The 22,972-nt window shown below is 42.8% G+C and overlaps 1 protein-coding gene across 1 annotated transcript in view; it reads left to right on the top strand.

Annotated features, from left to right (window-relative positions):
* The window catches only part of LOC136577457 (caspase-8-like), a 39,026-nt gene extending 16,600 nt beyond the window's left edge, over positions 1–22,426 (top strand). Inside the window, exons 4-9 of the mRNA XM_066577357.1 lie at positions 1,753–1,894; positions 11,045–11,095; positions 11,814–11,887; positions 16,863–16,992; positions 19,027–19,513; positions 21,849–22,426. Of these exons, the coding sequence (XP_066433454.1) occupies positions 1,753–1,894; positions 11,045–11,095; positions 11,814–11,887; positions 16,863–16,992; positions 19,027–19,513; positions 21,849–22,038 (1,074 nt within the window). The 3' untranslated portion in view covers positions 22,039–22,426. The remainder of the gene's footprint in view (positions 1–1,752; positions 1,895–11,044; positions 11,096–11,813; positions 11,888–16,862; positions 16,993–19,026; positions 19,514–21,848) is intronic.
* Positions 22,427–22,972: the final 546 nt, after the last annotated feature.

Raw genomic sequence — 22,972 nt, 5'->3', positions numbered from 1 at the left:
GCCAGCCACTCACTGCAGGGGGGTGGTATAGGGCTTGAACGTCGCAGAGGGAAGTTGTAATGCCTTCCCTGTCTTTCAATTGGCCAGAAAAGCGCGCTAACGTCTCAGAGATGAAAGTGAAAGTAACCCGAACATCGCGTGGTGCTCGTTACGAGTAACGAGCATCTCGAACACGCTAATACTCGAACGAGTATCAAGCTCGGACGAGCACGTTCGCTCATCTCTAATCACAAGTTCAAGTCCCCTACACAGGCTAAAGAACATGTAAAAATAAGTTTAAAAAAAACTTTTAAATATCAGAAGAAAATAAAAAGTAGCAAAAAAGTTTTAAAAAAACACCTTTTCCCCAAAATTCGGTATCACTGCAGTCTAGATTGTTAAAATGTTACATGATTAATCCTGCATGATCAACACAGTAAGAAAAAAAGATACCCTGTATCCAATGAAAAATTGAATAAAAAGCCCTCACACACGCTGTTCCACAAAAAAATGTAAAAAGTAATGGTTGACAAAAAAGTAACTTAAAGGATATTTTAGATTTTTAAGTCGTTCTACTATATACATTCGGTATCACCGTAATTGTACTATCTCACAGAATAAAGAGAACATGTAATTGGAAAATGGTAGAAAGAGAAAGCCCCCTAGGAAACCCTGAATCCAAAATTTGATTTCAAGGGGTTAAAGGGGTTGTCCAGCTTTGAACTATATATGAACTAGGTCATCAATAGTTGATTGGCCAGGTCTCGACTGGCAGAGCCCTACCAGTCAACTATGGATGACCTACCCTGACAATAGTTCACCAATAGTTAAGAGCTCGACAACTCTTTTAATGTGGTTGTCCATGAGTTGTGTCTGGCATTGAAGCTCAGTCCTAAACTCTTAATGAGCTCAATGCAGAAATGTGACTATATCCTCAAGGTTGCTTGCAACTTTTTTCTCCAGAAGGAATAATTGATGTTGCATTGCTACCAAAATTTTCCAACAACTCACAAGCAGCTTTTAGTGACTGTGCAGCCCAAAGTTAACACAGTGCAGTAAGTGGGTAGCACTTCATTCTATTTCCTGCATAAATACAAAGATGTATGGGGAATAGAGATGAGCGAACGTACTCGTTAAGGGCGATTTCGCAATCAAGCATCGCTATTTTCGAGTACCTGGCTACTTGGGTGAAAAGATTCGGGGGGCGGCGTGGTGGAGCGGGGGGTAGCAGTGGGGAACAGGGGGGAGCTTTCTCTCCCTCTCTCTCCCCCCCCCCCCACTCCCCTCTGCAACCCCCCCGCTCACCCGCGGCACCCCCCGAATCTTTTCACCCAAGTAGTCAGGTACTCGAAAATAGCGATGCTCGATTGCGAAATCGCCCTTAACGAGTACGTTCGCTCATCTCTAGTGGGGAATACTCACTTCCCAATTCCACTACAATAGAAAGCTGTTGGGGGTAGGTATAATGCTTTCTCATAACTTAAAATAGTCTCACAATCACTCTGACCTTTCTGGTTGTTGCTAACCAGGACATATGACTGTTGTATCCAATTACTGGCTATAGAAAGTCACTGCTGTGGTCAATGATTGGTAGTCACATGTCATGATCAACAACGACCAAGAAGGACAGAGTTTTTGTAAAGCAATTTTAAGCAATGGGAAAACCCCTTGAATTCATATCCAAGAACAAATTAACAAAAATGTGCCCAGGTCACATTCTTTACCTATGCATTAAGTAATTTTGTACCCTTCTGTTCTTTTATCTGTCTTAAGACATGCATGATGCTTGTTCTTACTGAAATGGAGAAACAAGGACAATTAAGTGAAGATAATCTGCAGACACTGAATAATTATTTGCTCAACGTTAGACGACTGGACCTCTCGGACAGAATAAAGAAGTTTGAAAGTGAACAAAGTATGTAATAATTTATGTACATACATGTAACAATGCATGATTGTAATGAAATGTACAGTATGGATTTTTCTGAGAAAAAAACAAGATTAAGCCCTTAGTGATGGCCCCATTGCCTTTTTACATCCTGGTTTAGTGGGCTTTAATCCTCAGGGCAGTAAAAACATGCTCGCCCAGGAGATTAAAGCCACGGTGGCTGTGGATGTGATGGCTCTATGGTATCAGCTGCTCAAGGTAGCCTACAACCTGAAGCTGTCAATGGGGCGCTGGGGAGAGCGACCCCCGGTTACACAATCGCTGTTCTCCAATGGGTAACAGTAATCGCATGAATATAAATAAAAACTGAAAAAAAGTTGAAGTTTCAGCTCTCCTCGTTAATTGGATCTATGAGGCGAGCTGAAACTACTTACCCCCATCCTCCGCGATGTCCTGCGCCAATATGGCCTAGAAAGGACCTGCTGCTGTCTTCTGTGCATGCGTGCTAAAGGGAAGAGGGCGACACAGCTGCAAAAGACCAGATTGTTGCGGTAAATTTGAAATCTCCTGGCTCCCCGCTACTGAAGGTATCCAGCAGGCTGGAGATGATACCGTGGACCATGATGACCGTTTCCCGGGCCCATAACCATTGTAATCTAGTGGATAATGGCGATCATGGAAAAGTTAAAAAAAAAGTAAAATAAAGTTAATGGATCAGATCCATGAGGGGAGCTGAAAATACTCACCCCTGTCCTCTGCGATGTCCTGCGGTGATCTGGTCCTTTGAGGACCTTGCGTCGTCTTCTGCGGTGATCGTGTACAGTAGAGAAAAAGTGTATATAAAAAAAAAAGGTGTAAAACGTTTTAGTTTCATTTCCCCTCATGGATGATATCATGAGGGAAGATGAAATTATGTCCCCGACCCCCAGATTTACCCATGTACCTTACTTTGGCTTCTGCACACGTGCCCTTTGCTTGAATGGCAGACGCATGTGCAAAAGCCGCTGATTGCCAGAGTAATTTAAAATCTCCCTGCTCCTAGCTACTAAACATAGACGAGAGCCTGGAGATTTCATGGCGGGCCGCGGTACGCGGGCCCTGGTCACATTATTGCCGCTATCAAATGGATAAAGGCGATAACATAAAAGTAAAAAATATATAAAATTTCACCTCCCATCACAAATTCGATCTGTGAGGAGAGGTGAAATTACTTACCTAAGGCCTCTGGAGATGTTCTGCAATAGGATTTTTCTCCACAGACCTTTCCCCAACTTCGCCACATGCGCCCGTCTGCAAAATGGCAAACGTAAGTTCAGAAGCTGGGGAGGGCTCTGGAAATTTAAAATCTCCTTGCTCCTGGCTACTAAAGGTAGCGAAGAGCCTGGAGCAGTGACCTAGGGCTGCCGTGAGTGGTTCCCGGTCGCGTGATCGCCATTATCTAGCGGATAATGGCGATCACGTGAAAGTAAAAAAAAAAGTTGAAGTTTAATGCTCCTTTCGGTTTGGGCCCCGTTGTGCATACGGACATAAGATTAGGGCCACAATGGGTATGTTTCTGAATACGGGACAAACAGGGGTATCCATTTTGGTGTGTACATCCTCATTTTCATGTGCACTATAGAAAAACAATATGTCTTTAAAATGACATATTTGCAAAAATATGAAATTTAATTTTTTCTCCTCTAAATTAACTCCTTAAAAAAAACTGAGTCAAAATACTCCTGACCCCCCCCTCAGTGTATATATTAAGGGGGGTCGTTTTTAAAATTGGGTCATTTGTGGGGGTATCTATCATTCTGATGTTATGAGCCTTTGCAATCTTGGTTTGGTGTAGGAAAAGAAAGTGTTCCTCAAAATGTTAATAACTAATTTTAAATTTGTACGTCTCCTAAATAGTTTAAAAAACACTTAAGTTTTTCAAATGTGCTTCCAGAATAAAGTAAACAGATAGAAATATATATCTTATCAAAAATATGTACAGCATGTTTGCACATATTTGAGACATTACAGTTGAAAATGTGAAACAAATAACAATTTTTTCTAAATGTTCCCAATTTTGGCACTTTTAATAAATATACACAAATTCTATCGGTCTATTTTTACCACCTAAAGGAAGTACAACATGTGGCGAAAACAAAATGTCAGAATCACTTGAATTTGCAAAACCTTTACGGGGTCATTCTATGTTAAAGTGACACATGTCAGATTTCCAAAATTTGGCTCCCTCACCAAGGCGCAAACAATAAACTTCTCATAAGTATACAAATTGAATTACTGTATGTTCAGGATGACAAGTCCACTCTAACACTGAGACACAGAACTATGGGGTCCACTATTACTACTGAGACCACTGTGGGGGACACTGTTAGTACTAAGGCCACTGTGGGGATCACTATTAGTACTAAGGCCACTGTGGGGGTCATTATTACTACTGAGGCCACTGTGGGGAACATTATTACTACTGAGGCCAATATAGAGGACATTATTAGTACTAAGGCTACTTTGGGGTTCATTATTACTACTGAGACCACTGTGGGGGACATTATTACTATTGAGGCTAATATAGAGGACATTATTAGTACTAAGGCCACTGTAGGGTCTCATTACTGAGACCACTGTGGGGGACATTATTACTACTGAGACCACTGTGGGGGTCACTATTACTACTAAGCCCAATCTAGGGGACATTATTACTTCTGAGGCCACTGTGGGGGGCAGTATTACTACTAAGCAAACTGTGGGGGCAGTACTACTACTGAGACCACTGTACAGGTTAGTACTACTACTGAGACCACTGTGGGGGTCAGTATTACTACTAAGACCACTGTTGGGGACACTATTAATACTAGGGCCACTGTGGGGGTCAGTATTACTACTAAGACCACTGTTGGGGACACTATTAATACTAGGGCCACTGTGGGGGTCAGTATTACTAGTGAGACCACTGTAGAGGCAGTGTTACTACTGAGACCACTGTGGGGGTCAGTATTACTACTGAGACCACTGTGGGGGTCAGTATTACTACTGAGACCACTGTGGGGGTCAGTATTACTACTGAGACCACTGTGGGGGTCAGTATTACTACTAAGACCACTGTGGGGGTCAGTATTACTACTAAGACCACTGTGGGGGTCAGTATTACTACTAAGACCACTGTGGGGGTCAGTATTACTACTAAGACCACTGTGGGGGACACTATTAATACTAAGGCTACTGTGGGGGTCAGTATTACTACTAAAACCACTGTGGGGGACACTATTAATACTAAGGCCACTGTGGGGGGCAGTGTTACTACTAAGACCACTGTAGAGGCAGTGTTACTACTAAGACCACTGTAGAGGCAGTGTTACTACTAAGACCACTGTAGAGGCAGTGTTACTACTAAGACCACTGTAGAGGCAGTGTTATTACTAAGACCACTGTAGAGGCAGTGTTACTACTAAGACCACTGTGGGGGTCAGTATTACTACTAAGACCACTGTGGGGGACACTATTAATACTAAGGCTACTGTGGTGGTCACTATTACTACTAAGACCACTGTGGGGGACACTATTAATACTAAGGCCACTGTGGGGGTCAGTATTACTAGTGAGACCACTGTAGAGGCAGTGTTACTAGTGAGACCACTATGAGGGCCAGTATTACTTCTCGGACCACTGTGGGGGGACACTATTACTACTCAGGCCAATATAGGGGACTTTATTACTTCTGAGGCCACTGTGAGGGTCAGTATTACTGCTAAGAACATTGTGGGAGGCAGTATTACTAGTGAGACCACTGTGGTGGTCAGTACTACTACTAAGGTCACTGTGGGGGACACTATTACTACTTAAGCCACTGTGGTGGTCACTATTAGTACTGAGGTCACTGTGGGGGACACTATTACTACGAAGGTCACTGTGGGGGACACTATTACTACTGAGACCACTATGGGGAACATTATTACTACTGAGGCCAATATAGAGGACATTATTAGTACTAAGGCCACTTTGGGGTTCATTATTACTACTGAGACCACTGTGGGGGACATTATTACTACTGAGACCACTGTGGGGGTCACTATTACTACTAAGGCCAATCTAGGGGACATTATTACTTCTGAGGCCACTGTGAGGGGCAGTATTACTACTAAGGAAACTGTGGGGGCAGTACTACTACTGAGACCACTGTGGGGGTCAGTATTACTACTAAGACCACTGTGGGGGTCAGTATTACTACTAAGACCACTGTGGGGGTCAGTATTACTACTAAGACCACTGTGGGGGTCAGTATTACTACTAAGACCACTGTGGGAGTCAGTATTACTACTACGACCACTGTGGGGGTCAGTATTACTACTAAGACCACTGTGGGGGACACTATTAATACTAAGGCCACTGTGGGGGTCAGTATTACTACTACGACCACTATGGGGGTCAGTATTACTACTAAGACCACTGTGGGGGACACTATTAATACTAAGGCCACTGTTGGGGGTCAGTATTACTAGTGAGAACACTGTAGAGGCAGTGTTACTAGTGAGACCACTATGAGAGCCAGTATTACTACTGAGACCACGTTGGGGGTCAGTATTACTTCTCAGACCACTGTGAGGGTCACTATTACTACTCAGGGCCAATATAGGGGACATTATTACTTCTGAGGCCATTTAGGGGGTCAATATTACTACTGAGATCACTGTGGGGTTAGTATTACTAGTAAGACCACTGTAGAGGCAGTGTTACTAGTGAGACTACTATGAGGGCCAGTATTACTACTTAGACCACGTTGGGGGTCAGTATTACTTCTCGGACCACTGTGGGGGTCACTGTTACTACTCAGGCCAATATAGGGGACTTTATGACTTCTGAGGCCACTGTGCGGGTCAGTGGGGCTTCTCCTGTTCTCCAGGACTTTTCAAAGTTTATGCCAATGGTTCAGCAATTACCTCCACTGCTTCCTTTAGTATCCTAAAGGATTTATCTGGACCTTGAGACTTGAGTTAATTTAAGTTAGTTAAGTGTTCCCTGACTATCTCTCTGCTTACAGATAGCCTGTATTCTTTTATTCCCCAAATAACACAGGGAAGTTATTTCTTGTTGTACCTCTTTCTCCTCTGCTCTGTTCTTTGTGGGTAGAGTCATTTCTGGCTGTACCTCTTTCTCCTCTGCTCTGTTTTTTTGTGGGTAGAGTCATTTCTGGCTGTACCTCCTTCTCGTTCTGCTCAAGAACCTGGTACCGGTTCCCGAACAACATGGGTGCTGGCTGACTCCTGATCCTCCTGCTTCTTTGGGTCACATGCTTCCATTTCTCGGCTTCTGCAGGCACACTGGACATTTCTTTTTCTTTAACATTTTGAAGACTTTCTTCTACTTTGTCAAGAAAATCTTCATCTTCCTTAATATATTTCAATGTAGCTATTCTCTCCTCAAGACTACGCACCTTTTCCTCTAGTAGAAACACAAGCTTGCATTTCTGGCAGGTGAAGTTTGCCTTTCCTCTGGTAGGTCTGTAAACATGTAGCATACGTTACAGCTCACCATATAGCTCCTCTCCTTTTGCATGTTGTCAGTTGATGTCCACTCCCAAACTTTTAAAAGTCAAGAATTGTAGTCAAGATATATAACCTGTAAAATACTACTAAGTGCACAATTTCAGTTGGCGATGTCCTCCGAGCAGCTAGGATCACTATTACTATTGAGGTGACTGTGGAGGTCACTGTTATTACGGAGACCACTTTTGGAGACACTATTACTACTGAGACTACTGTAGAGGACACTATTACTACTGAGGCCAATATAGGGGACATTATTACTACTAAGGGAACTATTCTAACTGGGGACGATATATGGGACGGTATTACTACTGAGACCACTGTGTGGTCACTATTACTACTTTGACCAATGTGGGGGACATTATTACTACTGAGGCCACTCAGGGAGGGGGGCACTATTACTATTGGGGACAATATAGGGGACAGTATTATTACTGAGACCACTGTGAGGGTCACTTTTACTACTAAGACCAATATTGGAGACATTATTACTACTAAGACCAATATTGGAGACATTATTACTACTAAGGCCAATATTGGGGACATTATTACCACTGAGACCATTGTTGCGGATGCTATTACTAATGAGGCCACTCAGGGGGTCACTATTACTATTGGGGACAATGAAGGGGACAGTATTATTACTGAGACCACTGTGGGGGTCACTTTTACTACTAAGACCAATATTGGAGACATTATTACTTCTGAGGCTAATATTGGGGACATTATTACTACTGAGGCCACTGTAGGGGACATTATTACTATTGAGGCCACTCAGGGGGGCACTATTACCATTGGGGCCAATATAGGGGACAGAATTACTACTGAGACCACTGTGGGGGTCACTATTACTACTGAGGCCTCTGTGGGGGTCACCATTACTACTCACACAACTTTGGGGGTCACTATTACTACTGAGACCACTGTGGGGGTCACTTTTACTACTAAGACCAATATTGGAGACATTATTACTTCTGAGGCTAATATTGGGGACATTATTACTACTGAGGCCACTGTAGGGGACATTATTACTATTGAGGCCACTCAGGGGGGCACTATTACCATTCGGGCCAATATAGGGGACAGAATTACTACTGAGACCACTGTGGGGGTCACTATTACTACTGAGGCCTCTGTGGGGGTCACCATTACTACTAACACAACTGTGGGGGTCGCTATTACTACTGAGACCATTGTTGGGAACACTATTACTGTTAAAACCATTGTTGCAGATGCTATTAATAATGAGAGCACTGTTGGGGACACTATTACTACTGAAGCCACTGTAGGGGACATTGTTACTACTGAGGCCACTCAGGGGGGCACTATTACTATTGGGGCCAATATTGGGGACAGTATTACTACTGAGACCACTATGGGGGTAACTATTACTACTGAGACCACTTGGGGAGTCACTATTACTACCGAGGTCACTGTGGGGGTCACCATTACTACTGACACAACTGTGGGGGTCACTATTACTACTGAGCCATTGTTGGGAACACTATTACTATTAAGACCATTGTTGTGGATGCTATTACTAATGAGGCCACTGTAGGGAACATTATCACTACTAAGGCCACTGAGGGGAGCACTATTACCATTGGGGCCAATATAGGGGACAGCATTTGTACTGAGACCACTGTGGGGAGAACTATTACTACTGAGACCACTGGGGGGTCACTATTACTACTGAGGCCACTGTGGGGGTCGTTTTTAGTACTGAGGCCACTGTGGAGGGTCACTATTACTACTGAGGCCAATATAGGGGACATTATTACTACTGAGGCCACTGTGGGTGTCACTATTACTGTTGAGGCCACTGTGGGGGACACTATTACTACTGAGGCCACTAAAGGGGTCACTATTAATACTGGGGCCAACATAGGGGACAATATTACTACTTGTGCCACTGTGAGGTCAATATTACTATTGCGGCCATTCTGTACGTGGCAGCATACCTCAAGCCGACTTGGTATGTGTTTACACATGGCAGAAATGCTGCATCCAAAAAACAGTCAATATCTGCACTATTGGTGTGGATTTTGACTGAATATATCCGCAGCTGATTACTTACTGTGCAGCGCTCACCTCACCTCCTCCAAAGGCTTTCCGCAGTCAGCTCTCTTTGGCTAACTGTTCCCAGCGACCTGGTCAGGTCTGACACTGCTGGTCTGATTAGGCCACTATAGGCCATTAGAAACCAGAAGCCGGGGAGCGCTGACACCGGAAAGCCTATGGAGGAGGTGAGGGGAAGCACCGCATAGCATGAAATCAGCTGCGGGTACGCAGCTGATTTCCAGTCAAAATCCGCACCAATGGTACTCCAGTGCTCTAGCTAGGCAAAAAACACAGGGCGTTCTTCCCTGTCTATTTTGAAGCAATCCTTTTTAATAACGGGGAAAAAAATCATATGTTGTGATAAGCCCCACCCTCTGACGTGTAGGCACTTTTCTATAAATAAGTGGGTTTTGGGTTGCAGTTTGGGTAATCGGTCTCTAAAAGGTTCGCCATCACTGCCCTATAGAGAACACATGCATGTGCATGCGTGGATCATAAGAGATACTGACCGGTATTTCATGTGTACAGCCAGCTCTAGTCTTTCTAATTAATTGTCCAGGACTGGGAAAAAAAGGTCTGCTGTTTTTCTAGAGTCACTGCCACATCTTTTCATGGGATGTTTCTAGTACTGCATCTTATCTCCAATAAATGGCGCTGAACTGCAGTACCAGGTACAGACCATGGACTGATGTGGTTCTGTTTCTGGAAAAACAGCAGACTCTTTTACTTGTCTTGGACAAACCCATTTTGATGGTTTATTATCCCTTTCCCCCTCACAGAGTTTCTCCATTTAATCTATATATGACTGATTGCCCTATACATCATACAGTATAATTATCATTACTATGCTGTTCTTCCCACATTGTGTTCTCCTAACCTGAGCCGAAAATTCTCTGCTTATCCTCTTTCCATATTCCAAATACACACATGGCAATAAAGTTGAATCTTGAGTCACTTTGTATCTGCCTCGGTTTTTTTTTTTTCTCCTTCTTCTGGATCAACAAGGAGGGGGGTAGAAACAGGCTGAACTAGATAGACATTGTGTAACGTACTATGTTACTATTAACCATTTCTCTAAGTATCCCAAACCAGTATGCTAATTGACTATTTCCAATCCTGTTTATTGTCAATATTGTAATTGTAAGGTGCTACAAAATGTATACATATAGGTGCTAATTAGAGATGAGTAAGCATACTCGCTAAGGCAAACTACTCGAGCGAATAGTGCCTTATGCGATTACCTGCCCGCTCGCCTCAAAAGATTTGGGTGCCAGCGGGGGTGAGAGGTGAGTTGCGGGAGTGAGCAGGGAGGAGCGGGGGGGAGATAGTGAGAGAGAGATCTCCCCCCTGTTCTTCCCCGCTCTCCCCTGCTGCTCCCCGCCCCCTGCCGGCACCTGAATCTTTTGAGACGAGCGGGCAGGTACTCGCATAAGGCACTACTCGATCGAGTAGTTTGCCTTAGCGAGTACGCTCACTCATCTCTAGTGCTAATGCTATTATTACCATCAGTCTTATTAGTATAATATAAATCCTCTGTGAATGACAGTTACATGAATACTTTTTCAACTTTTTTATACTACAGATAATCGGAGACTAGATGTTGACACTAAACTTGAGAAATTGGCTATTCAAGGTATGTATATAGCAAAAATCTTAAAGGAGTTGACCCTCTTTTTGATATCATTATGCCCTAGTAGATTGCCACCTAAATTCGTAGATGAATTTTATTCACCGTGTAGCCCCAGTAAACAAGTATTAACAGTAGAATGTTTCTGAGGGCTACTTACCATCCAATTTTAGTAAATAGTAAGAGTTTTAGAAAATTTAGCTTTATGGAGTATTGGGGAAGAGAGTCAAGTTTAATTTGCGTCTCAAGAATCGGTGAACAAAAAGGTGGGTAATAGAGATGAGCGAGCATACTCGCTAAGGCAAACTACTCGATCGAGTAGTGCCTTATGCGAGTACCTGTCCGCTCGTTTCTAAAGATTCGGGTGCCGGCAGGGGGCGGGGAGCGTCAGGGAGGAACAGGAGGGGAGATCTCTCTCTCACTCTCTTCCCCCCGCTACCCCCTGCTCACTCCCGCAACTCACCGCTGTCCCCCGCCGGCACCCGAATCCTTAGAGACGAGCGGGCAGGTACTCACATAAGGCACTACTCGCTCGAGTAATTTGCCTTAGGGAGTACGCTCGCTCATCTCTAGTGGGTAATACTCTTTCTGGCCGCTCGGTGTTCTGGCCTGTGGGGGCAACCTCTTCTTTTAAGACATCCACAAGCCCTAACAGATTTTCAGAAAAGATTTTTTTTATTATTAATTTTTGTCAAGCTATCTAATTATGTATCATTTCTTGCAGAAGAGTCAGCTGGTGATGTAAATGGAAGCAGCATCCAACCCGATATACAGAAGGATTCTTCGTTACAAGATAACGTAAGAAAGTATATTTTTCATAATAACCTTTTCAGCAATTAAACTAATATTCTGAACTGATTAAAATGGGTCTTAGGCTGGGTTCACATGGGGCCAGAAATCTCACGGAATGACCGCATGGAAATATCGTGAGCTGACACTCAAAAATATGAATTTGCTATAAATGAAAACAGAAACTAAAACATTTTAGTTTAGCAAAACTGTCTAACAGTAATATCATCCTTGATGCCCATGGCAACCAATCACAGTTCTGCTTTCTCAAGTTGCTAATGTAAACTGAACACTGCGCTGTTATTGGTTGCTATGGATAACAAGATAACAAGGGTGGTATTACTGTTAGAGAGTTTTGCTAAATGAGGCCCAAAAAGTTTTATTCTGCTGTATTTGTCACTAGGGGTATATGAGACAAAATGGCTGCCAAAAAAGACAGCAGAGTATTTTGTGTCCTTGATTTGCATGTGTACCGGTCTGTTATTAGTGTAACATCATCTTCAAACAAAGTTTGGTGAAAATTCCCCCCCAGTGGGCATACAATTTGTAAGTGGTACTCCAATTTTAAGGAGAAAGGTTGCATCTGTAAGTGAAGAAACATAAGGTCAGAATCTGGTGGAGGCAAAACCCATATGTCTACGTAGAGCATATGTGTGATTTCCCCAAAGTGAGTGTATTTTGCGCCATAACTTGTAGGAAAGCGTATGACCCCTTCTTATTCCATGAGGAAACGCTTAAGAGAGTTTCGTACCTAGATATGCTATAGCTATAGCTTCTGCTGCAGATAGAACTGGAAGTTCCAGGTTCCATCTTCCAACAGGATGGGGTCCCCTCGCAATCATTTTCACAATGAAGTCAGAAGCGAGCTCAATAAGTAACTACCAAACAGATGGATGGCCCATGCAGGTAGTGACAATAGTGAACATCTTCCTTGGCCTCTACGTTCCCCGGACCTTATGCCTTGTGATTTTTCTTTTTCTCTGGAGGAGCGTTAAAGATAGTCTACATGCCACTCTTACCATCCATCACAGATGATCTGCAAGTACACAGCACAGAAGCCATTGCATCAGTCAATGATACGCTACAATGTGTGGAGCAGGAACTTGACTACAGGCTCAATGTGTGTCGAGTAAAAAAAAGGGAACTCATATTGAACACCTCTGATGTGGGAAACATTTGTGGTGATGTGCAACAAAACTTTTTGAGTTTCTGTTTCCATTGATTTTAAATGTACAATATGTATCTGAGTGTCATTGAACTTGTTATGAGTGTTTCAAATCAGGAAGATTATTTGTAATTACCCTGAATTACTTTAGTAGGATTATTGGGTACTGGTGTACCTTGTCGACACCGGAAGTGGTGGGTGTCAACAAGAGTAGAGCTGTTTGACAGCTAGATGACGCCCCCTGTTCCTGATTGCTCAGTCTCAGGTCCTCAGCACTCTGGTCTCCCTTATTGCTGGTGTCCTCGGCCTGTCAGTTGCTGCCACTTAACACTGTGGTCTCTCTTCTCCGCTCAGGGCTCGCTTCTGTTGTTGGGCTCCACAGCGGCAGAGGGGATGATGTTAGATGGGGGGCAATCTGCTTGCAGCGTCGGGAAGCATTTTTTGCTGGGATGGAGGGTTAGGGTTAGTTTCTGTGTAAGGCTTACATTATTTGCTGTAAAAACTTCCATGTTACTGCGGCCCTGCTATAACATGGAACGATTTACAGCTAATTATCTAAGCCTAACACTGAAACTAACCCTAACCCTCTATCCCAGCCATAACTACATCCCCACGCTGCTAGGACCTTGCAGCAGCCAGTCAATCAGGACCTTTGGGGGTGTTACCTAGCCCTTAGCGGTCACTCAAGGTCTTCATCCATTATTCTGGTGCAGACATAATACAATAGTGCCGGGTTGTTGATCCAGGGATTTATTCTGATTGCCAGGTTTGGATTCGGGAAGGAATTTTTCTCCTGAAATGAGAAAAATTGGCTTTTACCTCATGCATTTTTTGCCTCCTTATGGATTAACATTGCAAGATAATACGCTGAACTGGATGGACATATGTTTTTTTCAGCTTTAAACACTATGTTGTTATGCAAGATAATCTAGGAAGGAAGATAGCGGGACTATATCATGGATGTAACATACTCAAAACGGTCTTGCACTCATCCACCAAATGCATAAAGAGCAAAAACACAAAAATTAATCAGACTAATAGCATGATGCATACAATTCATAAAGGCACTATACTCAAGCAGCCATATCGGTAACGTGCACGAGGGGCGTACTGCATAAGGCCAATGGGCTGAAAAAAAAAACCTAAAATATACTGGCAAATATGCATGAACAAATACAGAAAGGTCCAACCAATAATGGTTTAAATGTCCAGACCAATTCCTGCAACAAGAGATAAATAGAATTCATGAATGCACTACAGACAATTGATGATCTAAAATAAATCAAACTAAGGCCTCATGTCCAGGGGCGGTTGGATTCCTCATGCAGGAGCTTGCAGTGGATTCGGACGCTGCCCGCGCCTGAGGACCCTGCGTACCTGTCCGGGTCTTCTATTTTCTGTACTGCGGATGCGTGCAGAAATGCTGGCTGGTGCACATGAGCAGTACAGGTTTCTTTTTTTAACTCCTGCTTTCCCATGGAATCCACGGCCCGTTCGCAAAGCCAATTGCAGACTGGCTGAGGATCAGACGGCTTTCATTGACTTCAATGGAAGCCGTCCACAGGGAATCCACCCTAAAATAGAGCATGCTGCAATTTGTTTTCCGCATGCGAAATCCAGAAAACAAATCCACATATTTTAATTGAGGTGCGAACACCCATGTTTCCCCATGGGCGGCTTGTATTGCGGCTCTTCCGCGCATCAAATTCACCCGTGGACATTGGGCCTGATAGCATGACACCTACAATTCATACCTGGAGTGCTTTATAACCCTTTCCAATCCAATTTGTATTCTGGTTTTCCTAGGGGGCTTACTTTTTTCTGCTGTATTACAACAGCGCTATATGCTGGCTAAAGCCAGTACTGCATGAGGTGACACATTGGATAGGTTCCGACAGCAGAGAGGCTGGCAATATACAGTAAGAGAACCCCAACGGACGTCTTCCAACATCGGAGCTGTACAGCCTTAAATCATAATGTCTTTAGACGTCAGACAATGGATTGAAAAGGGTTAAAAATAAAAAAACTTATGGCTCTTGGAATGCTGCAACAAGTAAAATGTGCGAATGGTGTAACAGAACTAACAGAAAGAAAACTACTCACACTTGGTATGGTATTGCAGTATTCATACATCATAGTAAACAGCATAAAGCAGCTGGTATTTTTTTATTCTCTGCCCACCCAAAAAAATTAATAAAATTTAATAGATTAATTCTATGTACCCAAAAACATGAAAAATACAACTCCTCTTCTACGCCACGGGGTTTTGTGATGGCTGTTTTATTTTTCAAGTTTAAGGGTTTTTTCCAAGATAAATTATTATTTTTTTAAGGTGTCCATGGTAAAAAAATAAATAAATAAATGAGTTTATACTCACCTGTCATGGATCCCCACAGCTCCAGCTGGCGCACTGCTTATAGGTGGCAGTCAGCCTGTTGGCGAGATGTCATACATTCCTGTAGCCAATGACCGACCTCACCTGTCAACCACAAAGTTCTGTAATTGGCCTTGGCAGCCTGCAACGTTCCATTCACTGGCTGACTCTGCAGCTTGTAAACTGGGTGCATGGAAACATACTGCTGGAGCTGCAGTTACATGGCATGGGTAACTATAAGCCAAATTAAAGAACAAGTAAGCATCTTTAACATATATTTTAAAACCTGTTCAAATAAGGTATGGTTCTTGCCTTGTAGGACTGGTCATCGTTTCTAACGTCAGGTCCCCAAGGCTGGATTTTTTTGTCACAAATTACTTAATCACAAATGGTGATTTTCACCACTTCTGCAAAGCTATAATAGTGTCTGAAATGCTCTAGTTATGGAAAATTACAAGTGAATGGAATGACCGACTTAGGCCTCATGTCCACGGGGAAAATCAGACCCGCTACGGATTCTCCATGGAGAATCTGCAGCGGGTCCCTCCTGCCCCGCGGACATAAGACCTAAGTCTGTCATTCCATTCACTTGTAATTGCTTGGCACGCCGGGCAGATCCGCCGGGCCGAAGCAAGAAGATCCGGCCGGGAAGAAGGGAAGACATGCATGCCCCGCAGCAGGAGAGTATATTCTGATTTTAGGTCTCCCGTGGATCGGACGGCTTCCATAGGCTTCAATAGAAGCCTGCGGGAGACCCGCACCAAATGGAGCATGGTCCGGATTTTTTCCTGCACGCGGATCTGCGTCTGCAGGGAACAATGACATCCGCAGATATTTACCTACCCGCGGGTGTCTAATGCATCCCTATGGGGCGTGGATCCACGTGCAGAAAAAACGCTGCAGATTTTAATTCATAATTTACAAGTGGACATGACGCCTTAAGCATACAAACTGGATACCTATTTGCTGCTCTAACAATAGAAATTCCATTTTCTTTCGCCATGCAGTAGAGGAGACCTGGAAAGCATGATGTGTTTAGTTGACTAACAGATAAAAGTTGATTGAACACCTACAGTCTGCAATGGCTTGTTAGCGGAGAGCTTATCTCCTAGCAGAGCAAAAGGATCAGGCATGCTGAAAGACATACTAGCAGTGATGTCACCACTCTGGCAGGCGTTTAGACAGGCAGATCTTCCCCTCTAAATGAAGCATTAGCAAATCTGATTTTGGCAGCATGCACCAGCCTAAATCAAATGTGTAGAGTCAGCATTGCTATAATTATTTCCTAGTTGTTGATGTGATGCAAGGGGGACATAAAGAAAACATTAGTGACAAAAAATGTTTTTTGTATTGTCAGAAGATATGCTACATCTTGTAATAGAGTCCCAAATATTTCTGAAAGTATTTAGAAAACTCTAACACACATATCTTTTTAAATATTACAGCATTTGCAAAAATACAAGCTGGACAAACTTCCCCACGGTTGGTGTTTAATTGTGAATAACCACAATTTCAACGCAGCTAGGTCGAAAAACCTGCAATTGACGGACAGGGATGGGACAGAAAAAGATGCAGGTAACATAATGCTTTTCCACGGCTTTTTCCATATTTTCCATAATGCATAATCCACGACTTACATGAAGACCGAACGCACATACCTACAAGGCCGCTTTCATGTGTCCGTAAAAATCGTGCAAGATTTGTGCATTGCAGGATGCACAAATCACGCACGAATATGAACCCCATTCTTTCAATGGGGTCATATACCATAAATACCCGAGTATAAGACGACCTTTTAACCCCGGAGAATCTTCTCCAAAGTCGAGGGTCGTCTTATACACCGGGTATAAGCTATAGAAAAAAAAAACAATACTCCCCTCCCCCGTTGTTCTGCGGCGCTGCTGCAGGCTGTTGCTGCCTCCTCCTCGCTGACAGAGCATTGCTTTCTGGATGCAAGGCTTGAAATCCCCGCCTCCAGAAAGCTAATGCTCTGATTGGCTAACTCAAGCGCCACCAGCCAATGAAAGCTGGCGCTGCATTAGCAAAATCACAGCCATTCAATTACATCATTGAATGGCTGTGATTGGCTAACTCAGGCAGCGTCAGCCAATGAAAGCTAGCGAGTAGTGCCTTAGTCGAGTATCTGCCCGCTTGTCTCTAAAGATTCGGCTGCGGGCGCGGGTGACAGGTAAATTGCGGCGGTGAGCGGGGGCGAGAGAGGGAGAGATCTTCCCTCCGTTCCTCCCCGCTCTCCCCCGCCACTCCCCGCCGGCAGCCAAATCTTTAGAGACAAGCTGGCAGATACTCGACTAAGGCACTACTCGCTCGAGTAGTTTGCCTTAGCAAGTATACTCGCTCATCTCTAGTCAGGGAGCATGTTATCAGGCGGAGTACAGAGGGGTTTGGTTTAGGGGATGTGGTATGCCTCCCTGAAGAGGTACATTTTTAGAGCACGCCTGAAGTTTTGTGAGTCCTGGATTGCCCGGATAACCTTTTATAGTATGTTCCAGAGGACAGGTGCTGCTCTGGAGAAGTCTTGGAGGCGTATATATATGAGCAACTTTTTTTTGTCCTATCTTTGGGCGTTCCCTCAGAATACCTTCTCCATTGTTTTTAATGGGGTCGGAAAACACATTGCACTGAGTGTAAGGTGCACGCAATGCAATGCAAGGTTTTCCATTGAAAGCAATGAGAAATATTTGCCAGTACTTTCAGCCGCACCAGACGCTCAAAATCGGGCCAAGTTTCATGACCCGATATTGCATGTGCATATTTGAAATTAGCCTAAGGCTACAATGTGACAGTTTGCCCATTCAATAAATTGGGATTTATGCAGAAAGGTTTTCATAAAATCAGAATGCTGTGCTCAGGATAAACCAGGCCTGCACAATATATAGCCCCCGGGCCACATGTGGCCCGGCAAAGGATTGCTGACAGCCCGCAGACTGTGACTTGACTATGATATCAAGAGACTAGTCACTAGTTGCGGCCACTACACAGGGAACGAAGCAGCAGCTTCCTCTCCGTACCTCATTCTGATGATGGGTTACCAATAGTATTTCTTTGGAAAACCCCTTTAATACAATTGTTTGACCATATACAAATAACAAATAAGTGGTTAACTGCAAATCTCCCAATTGTACATGGCCCCATGATCAAGCAAATTAACGTTCATGTTAAGCCTTTTCAATCCAATTTGTATCCTGGTTTTCCTAGGGGGCTTACTCTTTTTTCTGCCATTATACAACGACGCTATCTGCTGGCTATAGCCAGTACTGCATGAGTTGACACGTTGGATAGGCTCAGACAGCAGAGAGGCTGGCAATATACAGTAAGAGAACCCTAATAGATGTTTTCCAACATCAGAGCTGTACAGCCTTAAATCATAATGTCTTCACAGGTCAGACAGTGGATTGGAAAGGGTTAAATAATTGGGCCACGTAAGAGTCCCTTGAATCAGACAAGCCATTATATATATATATATATATATATATATATAAAAATATAATAAATAAGAACTAGCTATGCAACTTCTAAATAAAAAGTTTTTTTTATATAACATACTTGTTTTTCTTTTTCTTTTTGCCTATTTTTACCCTATCTTTACAGAGGCAATAAAGAGAGTTTTTAATTCACGGGGCTATGAAGTAAAGCAATACGATGATCTCACTGGTGAGGAAATGCAAGCTATTCTGGAGACCTATGCAAAAAAGGATCACGCTGAAAAAGACAGCTTTGTGTGTTTTCTACTCAGTCATGGGGACAAAGGGGTTGTGTTTGGTACAAATGGAAAAGAGGTGTCTGTCAAACAACTAACCAACCTATTTAATGGTCGGAACTGTCAATCACTAGTTGGAAAACCCAAAGTTTTCTTCATTCAAGCATGCCAAGGAGATAAATTCGATACAGGTGCAACTTATGCCAGTGACGGCAACACACCTGATTATGTAATTGATGGCTCGGGACAAAAGCGTCCAATAACTGCGGATTTCTTAACAGCTTTTGCTAGCGTTGAAGGCTTTGTATCTCTCCGGAGTGCAGATGGTTCTGTGTATATTCAGAATCTGTGCACAGTTCTGCAGGACCATCGGTTTTAGTAAGTATTTTACAGAAACCGTATCTGTAAATCTTTTCTTTCTATATTGTTCTGTCATTTTGAACAGAAGCAGGGAATGAAAAATCTAACTAAAATACAGGTATTCTGGTAAGTATCTAAAGGTAAGGTGCTTTTAGATGGAAGAATTAATGTTCAAAAAAATCACTCAAATGGGCAAAAGTGAACAATATCGTTTGGTCTAAACACAAGCCAGCGACTGAATGATAATCATTCACTTTTCATTCATTGTTCATTTTATGCAGGTGTAAAAATCATCATTGGCCCGTTCACTTATCATTTGGTTTAAACAGCGCTCGTTCAGTCCGTCTCAGTCGCTTATACAGCGAATGTGAAAGACTGAACGTTCTTGTTGGAATTAGCCAACAATGTAACTGCCTGTCTAAACAGGCTGCATGAAGGCGAGTGAGCTAGTAGTGATGTCCTTTGCTCGACTCGTCTAGAAGGACCCATATGCAGTGGAGATGAGGGTGGATGCTCGGTAAGGGCAGTTACTTGAGAGAGCAACGCTACTTTCGAGTGACTCCATGCTCGTTGGAGAAGATTCGGGGGGAGTGGGAAGAGGGGGTGGAGAGTGAGAAAGATCTCTCTCGAGTAACTGCCCTTACCGAGCATGCTCACTTATCTCTAGTTGCAAACTATTGATAGCCTGGAAATATGTGAAGTAAGCTGTCAGTATGTGTGCAGGGATGTATGTGATTGGCTGTTGGAAGAACAAAAGCCGGATTTAACGTGCCCACAAAGAGCTCTACTATTGGCTGTTACAGCATCGAATGATCGGCACAGTAATGACAAAAAAGCCTTGAGGAATGATTCGCTATTCCTATTGCCTGGAGAGTGCCACGTGATGCCACCACCTGTGAGATGGTTCTTTTCACTACTTTGAGGAATACTTCGACCTCTGCACAACCCTATGTGAATTACTTCATTTGATTGCCTGGATGTATGGCTATCTTCTTCAAGGGAATATTCGTAAGAGTGAATGATTCAAACTATAAAAGGGGAGTTTTCTCGCCTGTACTTTCTATTACTCGATCCCTTTATAGCCTCTAGTACTATTACTGTCATAACTGATACTGGCATGGATATCACAAAACTGAAAGAAACAGTGCAAAACCCCAAAACATGGAGGGTGCTCGCCTCTAGGGTCACCACGGGTCATGAATGACTAAACTGTTAACAACAACAACTATTACCTTCTCGTTGCGGCAAATAGACGTGTTGAATAGAGATGAGCGAGCAAACTCGCTATGGCAAACTACTCGAGCGAGTAGTGCCTTATGTGAGTACCTGCCCGCTCATCTCTAAAGATTCGGCTGCCGGCGGGGGTGACAGGTGAGTTGCGGCAGTGAGCAGGGGGGGAGCAGGAGGGAGAGAGAGATCTTTAGAGACGAGCGGGCAGGTACTCGCATAAGGCACTACTCACTCGAGTAGTTTGCCTTAGCGAGTATGCTCGCTCATCTCTAGTGTTGAAGTATGCTTTAAAATAGCAGGCGAAAATGTTTTGGAGATGGCAGCACCATCTTTATCCAGGCGTTTATAACAGCGAATAGGGAGCCACATGGCGCTGGCGCCTGTGAGGCCTTTTTGCTTGCTACTTCAAAGAATACTTTGACATCTCTGTTTTCCACTAGTAGTGCATGCGAGACATTTTTGTTATTCCAACAGCCAATCACAAATGTCCGTGCACACGTACTTGCAGCTTCCTTCACACATTTCCGGGCGATCAATTGTTTACAACTGGACAACCCCTTTAAAATCACTTTAATTTCCCTATGTAAGAAGGAAAGGCTCCTACAAGATGGGAAAGTGAACAGCACTGAATATAGAAGTAAGGAATACATTAATGGCCGGAAATGTATTTGAAGATGGCCATGAATACACAATTATTTTTATTTTTCGAAGCAAATGTGAGTCATTGACCTAAGTTGGTCTACCGTGACTATAGCTGTCTTAAGGCTTAAATAGCTTAACTGTTCAAACTCCACGCTATTGTGCGCAAGTTTGAAAAAAATAAAACAGAATGATAGGGCTCGCCCCATCTTTCTTGCACATAGAAAAACTATATGCGAGTAAGATAGAGCAACTCCTATCTTTTCCTGTGTGTAGTATTAATGCGCGAGAATCCCAAGTGAAGACGAAACCATTGACATCAATAATTTCATTTCGTCCTATTTTGCGGCCGTCATGTTCACGACCGCAAAATGGGACAAAAGTACGCCCATGTATTTAAGTCCTTAAATAATTAACGTATTTGTTGTGTTCTTCATGTGACATTTTTGTAAATTAATATGCGCATTCTTACTTTATTTTTAAGCAAAACAGACTTGGAGAAAATTCTTACGAAGGTGAAAGAGAAGGTAGCACTCGAAGTTTATAAAACTATACAAAATGATGAAAAAGTAGAGGTGATGCAGATGCCAACATTTCATTCTGAATTACTTGAAACTCTGATTTTACCACCTCCGCCCAATGAACAACAAGCAGACTGTGTACCTCATGTGTAAGAAACGTTCCCCAACAAATAGTAGAACATTCCCATAACACGGGTCAAGAGTGAAAATCTTTCCAACTTGAAAATGGGTATTTCTTAATTATTTCATCATGGGAGAAACGAAAATGACATTGAAAACTTTGAGTTACTCTTGGCTCTGAGATGTAGCCTATTTAAGTTAACCCCTTAGTGACGGAGCTTTTTTGCTTTTTTCCATTTTTGTTTTTTCCTCCTCCCTTTTAAAAAAAAATCGTAGCTCCTTAATTTATCCATCGACGTCGCTGTATGAGGGCTTGTTTTTTGCGGGATGAGTTGTATTTTTCAATGGCACTATTTATTGTACCATATAATTTACTGAAAAACTTTTAAAAATTCTAAGCAGAGAGAAATGGAAAAAAAACGACATTCCACCATCTTTTGGTGCATCCTATTTCTACGGCGCACAAACTGCAACAAAAACTACCTGATATTTTTATTCTATGGGTCAGATCGATTACTGCGATACCAAACTTGTATAGTATTTTTTTGCTGTAGTACTTGTATTTTTTTTTTTAAGATATTAAATTTTTTTCAATTATTTTCTGCGGTCATTTTGTGCGCACGATAACTTTTTTATTTTTCCGTCGACGTAGTTGAGCAAGGGCTCATTTTTTGTGGGATGTCCTGAAGTTTCCGATGTCCTGAAGTTTTGGAATACATATGACTTTTTGATCACTTTTTATTGCATTTTTTCTGGGAGACAGAGTAACTAAAAAAGTGCATTTCTGGCGTTCTTTATTTTGTTTTTCGGACGACGTTCACCGTGCAGGAAAAATAATGCACTAATTTGATAGATCGGACGTTTACAGACTCGGCGATACCAAATACATATTTTTATTTTATGATTTAGATTTTTTAATAATAGATATGGCAAAAGTCGGGCGATTTTAAACTTTTAGAACTTTTTT

Source organism: Eleutherodactylus coqui, chromosome 8, assembly GCF_035609145.1.
Source record: "Eleutherodactylus coqui strain aEleCoq1 chromosome 8, aEleCoq1.hap1, whole genome shotgun sequence".
NCBI lineage: Eukaryota > Metazoa > Chordata > Amphibia > Anura > Eleutherodactylidae > Eleutherodactylus > Eleutherodactylus coqui.
This window is presented reverse-complemented; position numbering and strand designations above follow the sequence as displayed.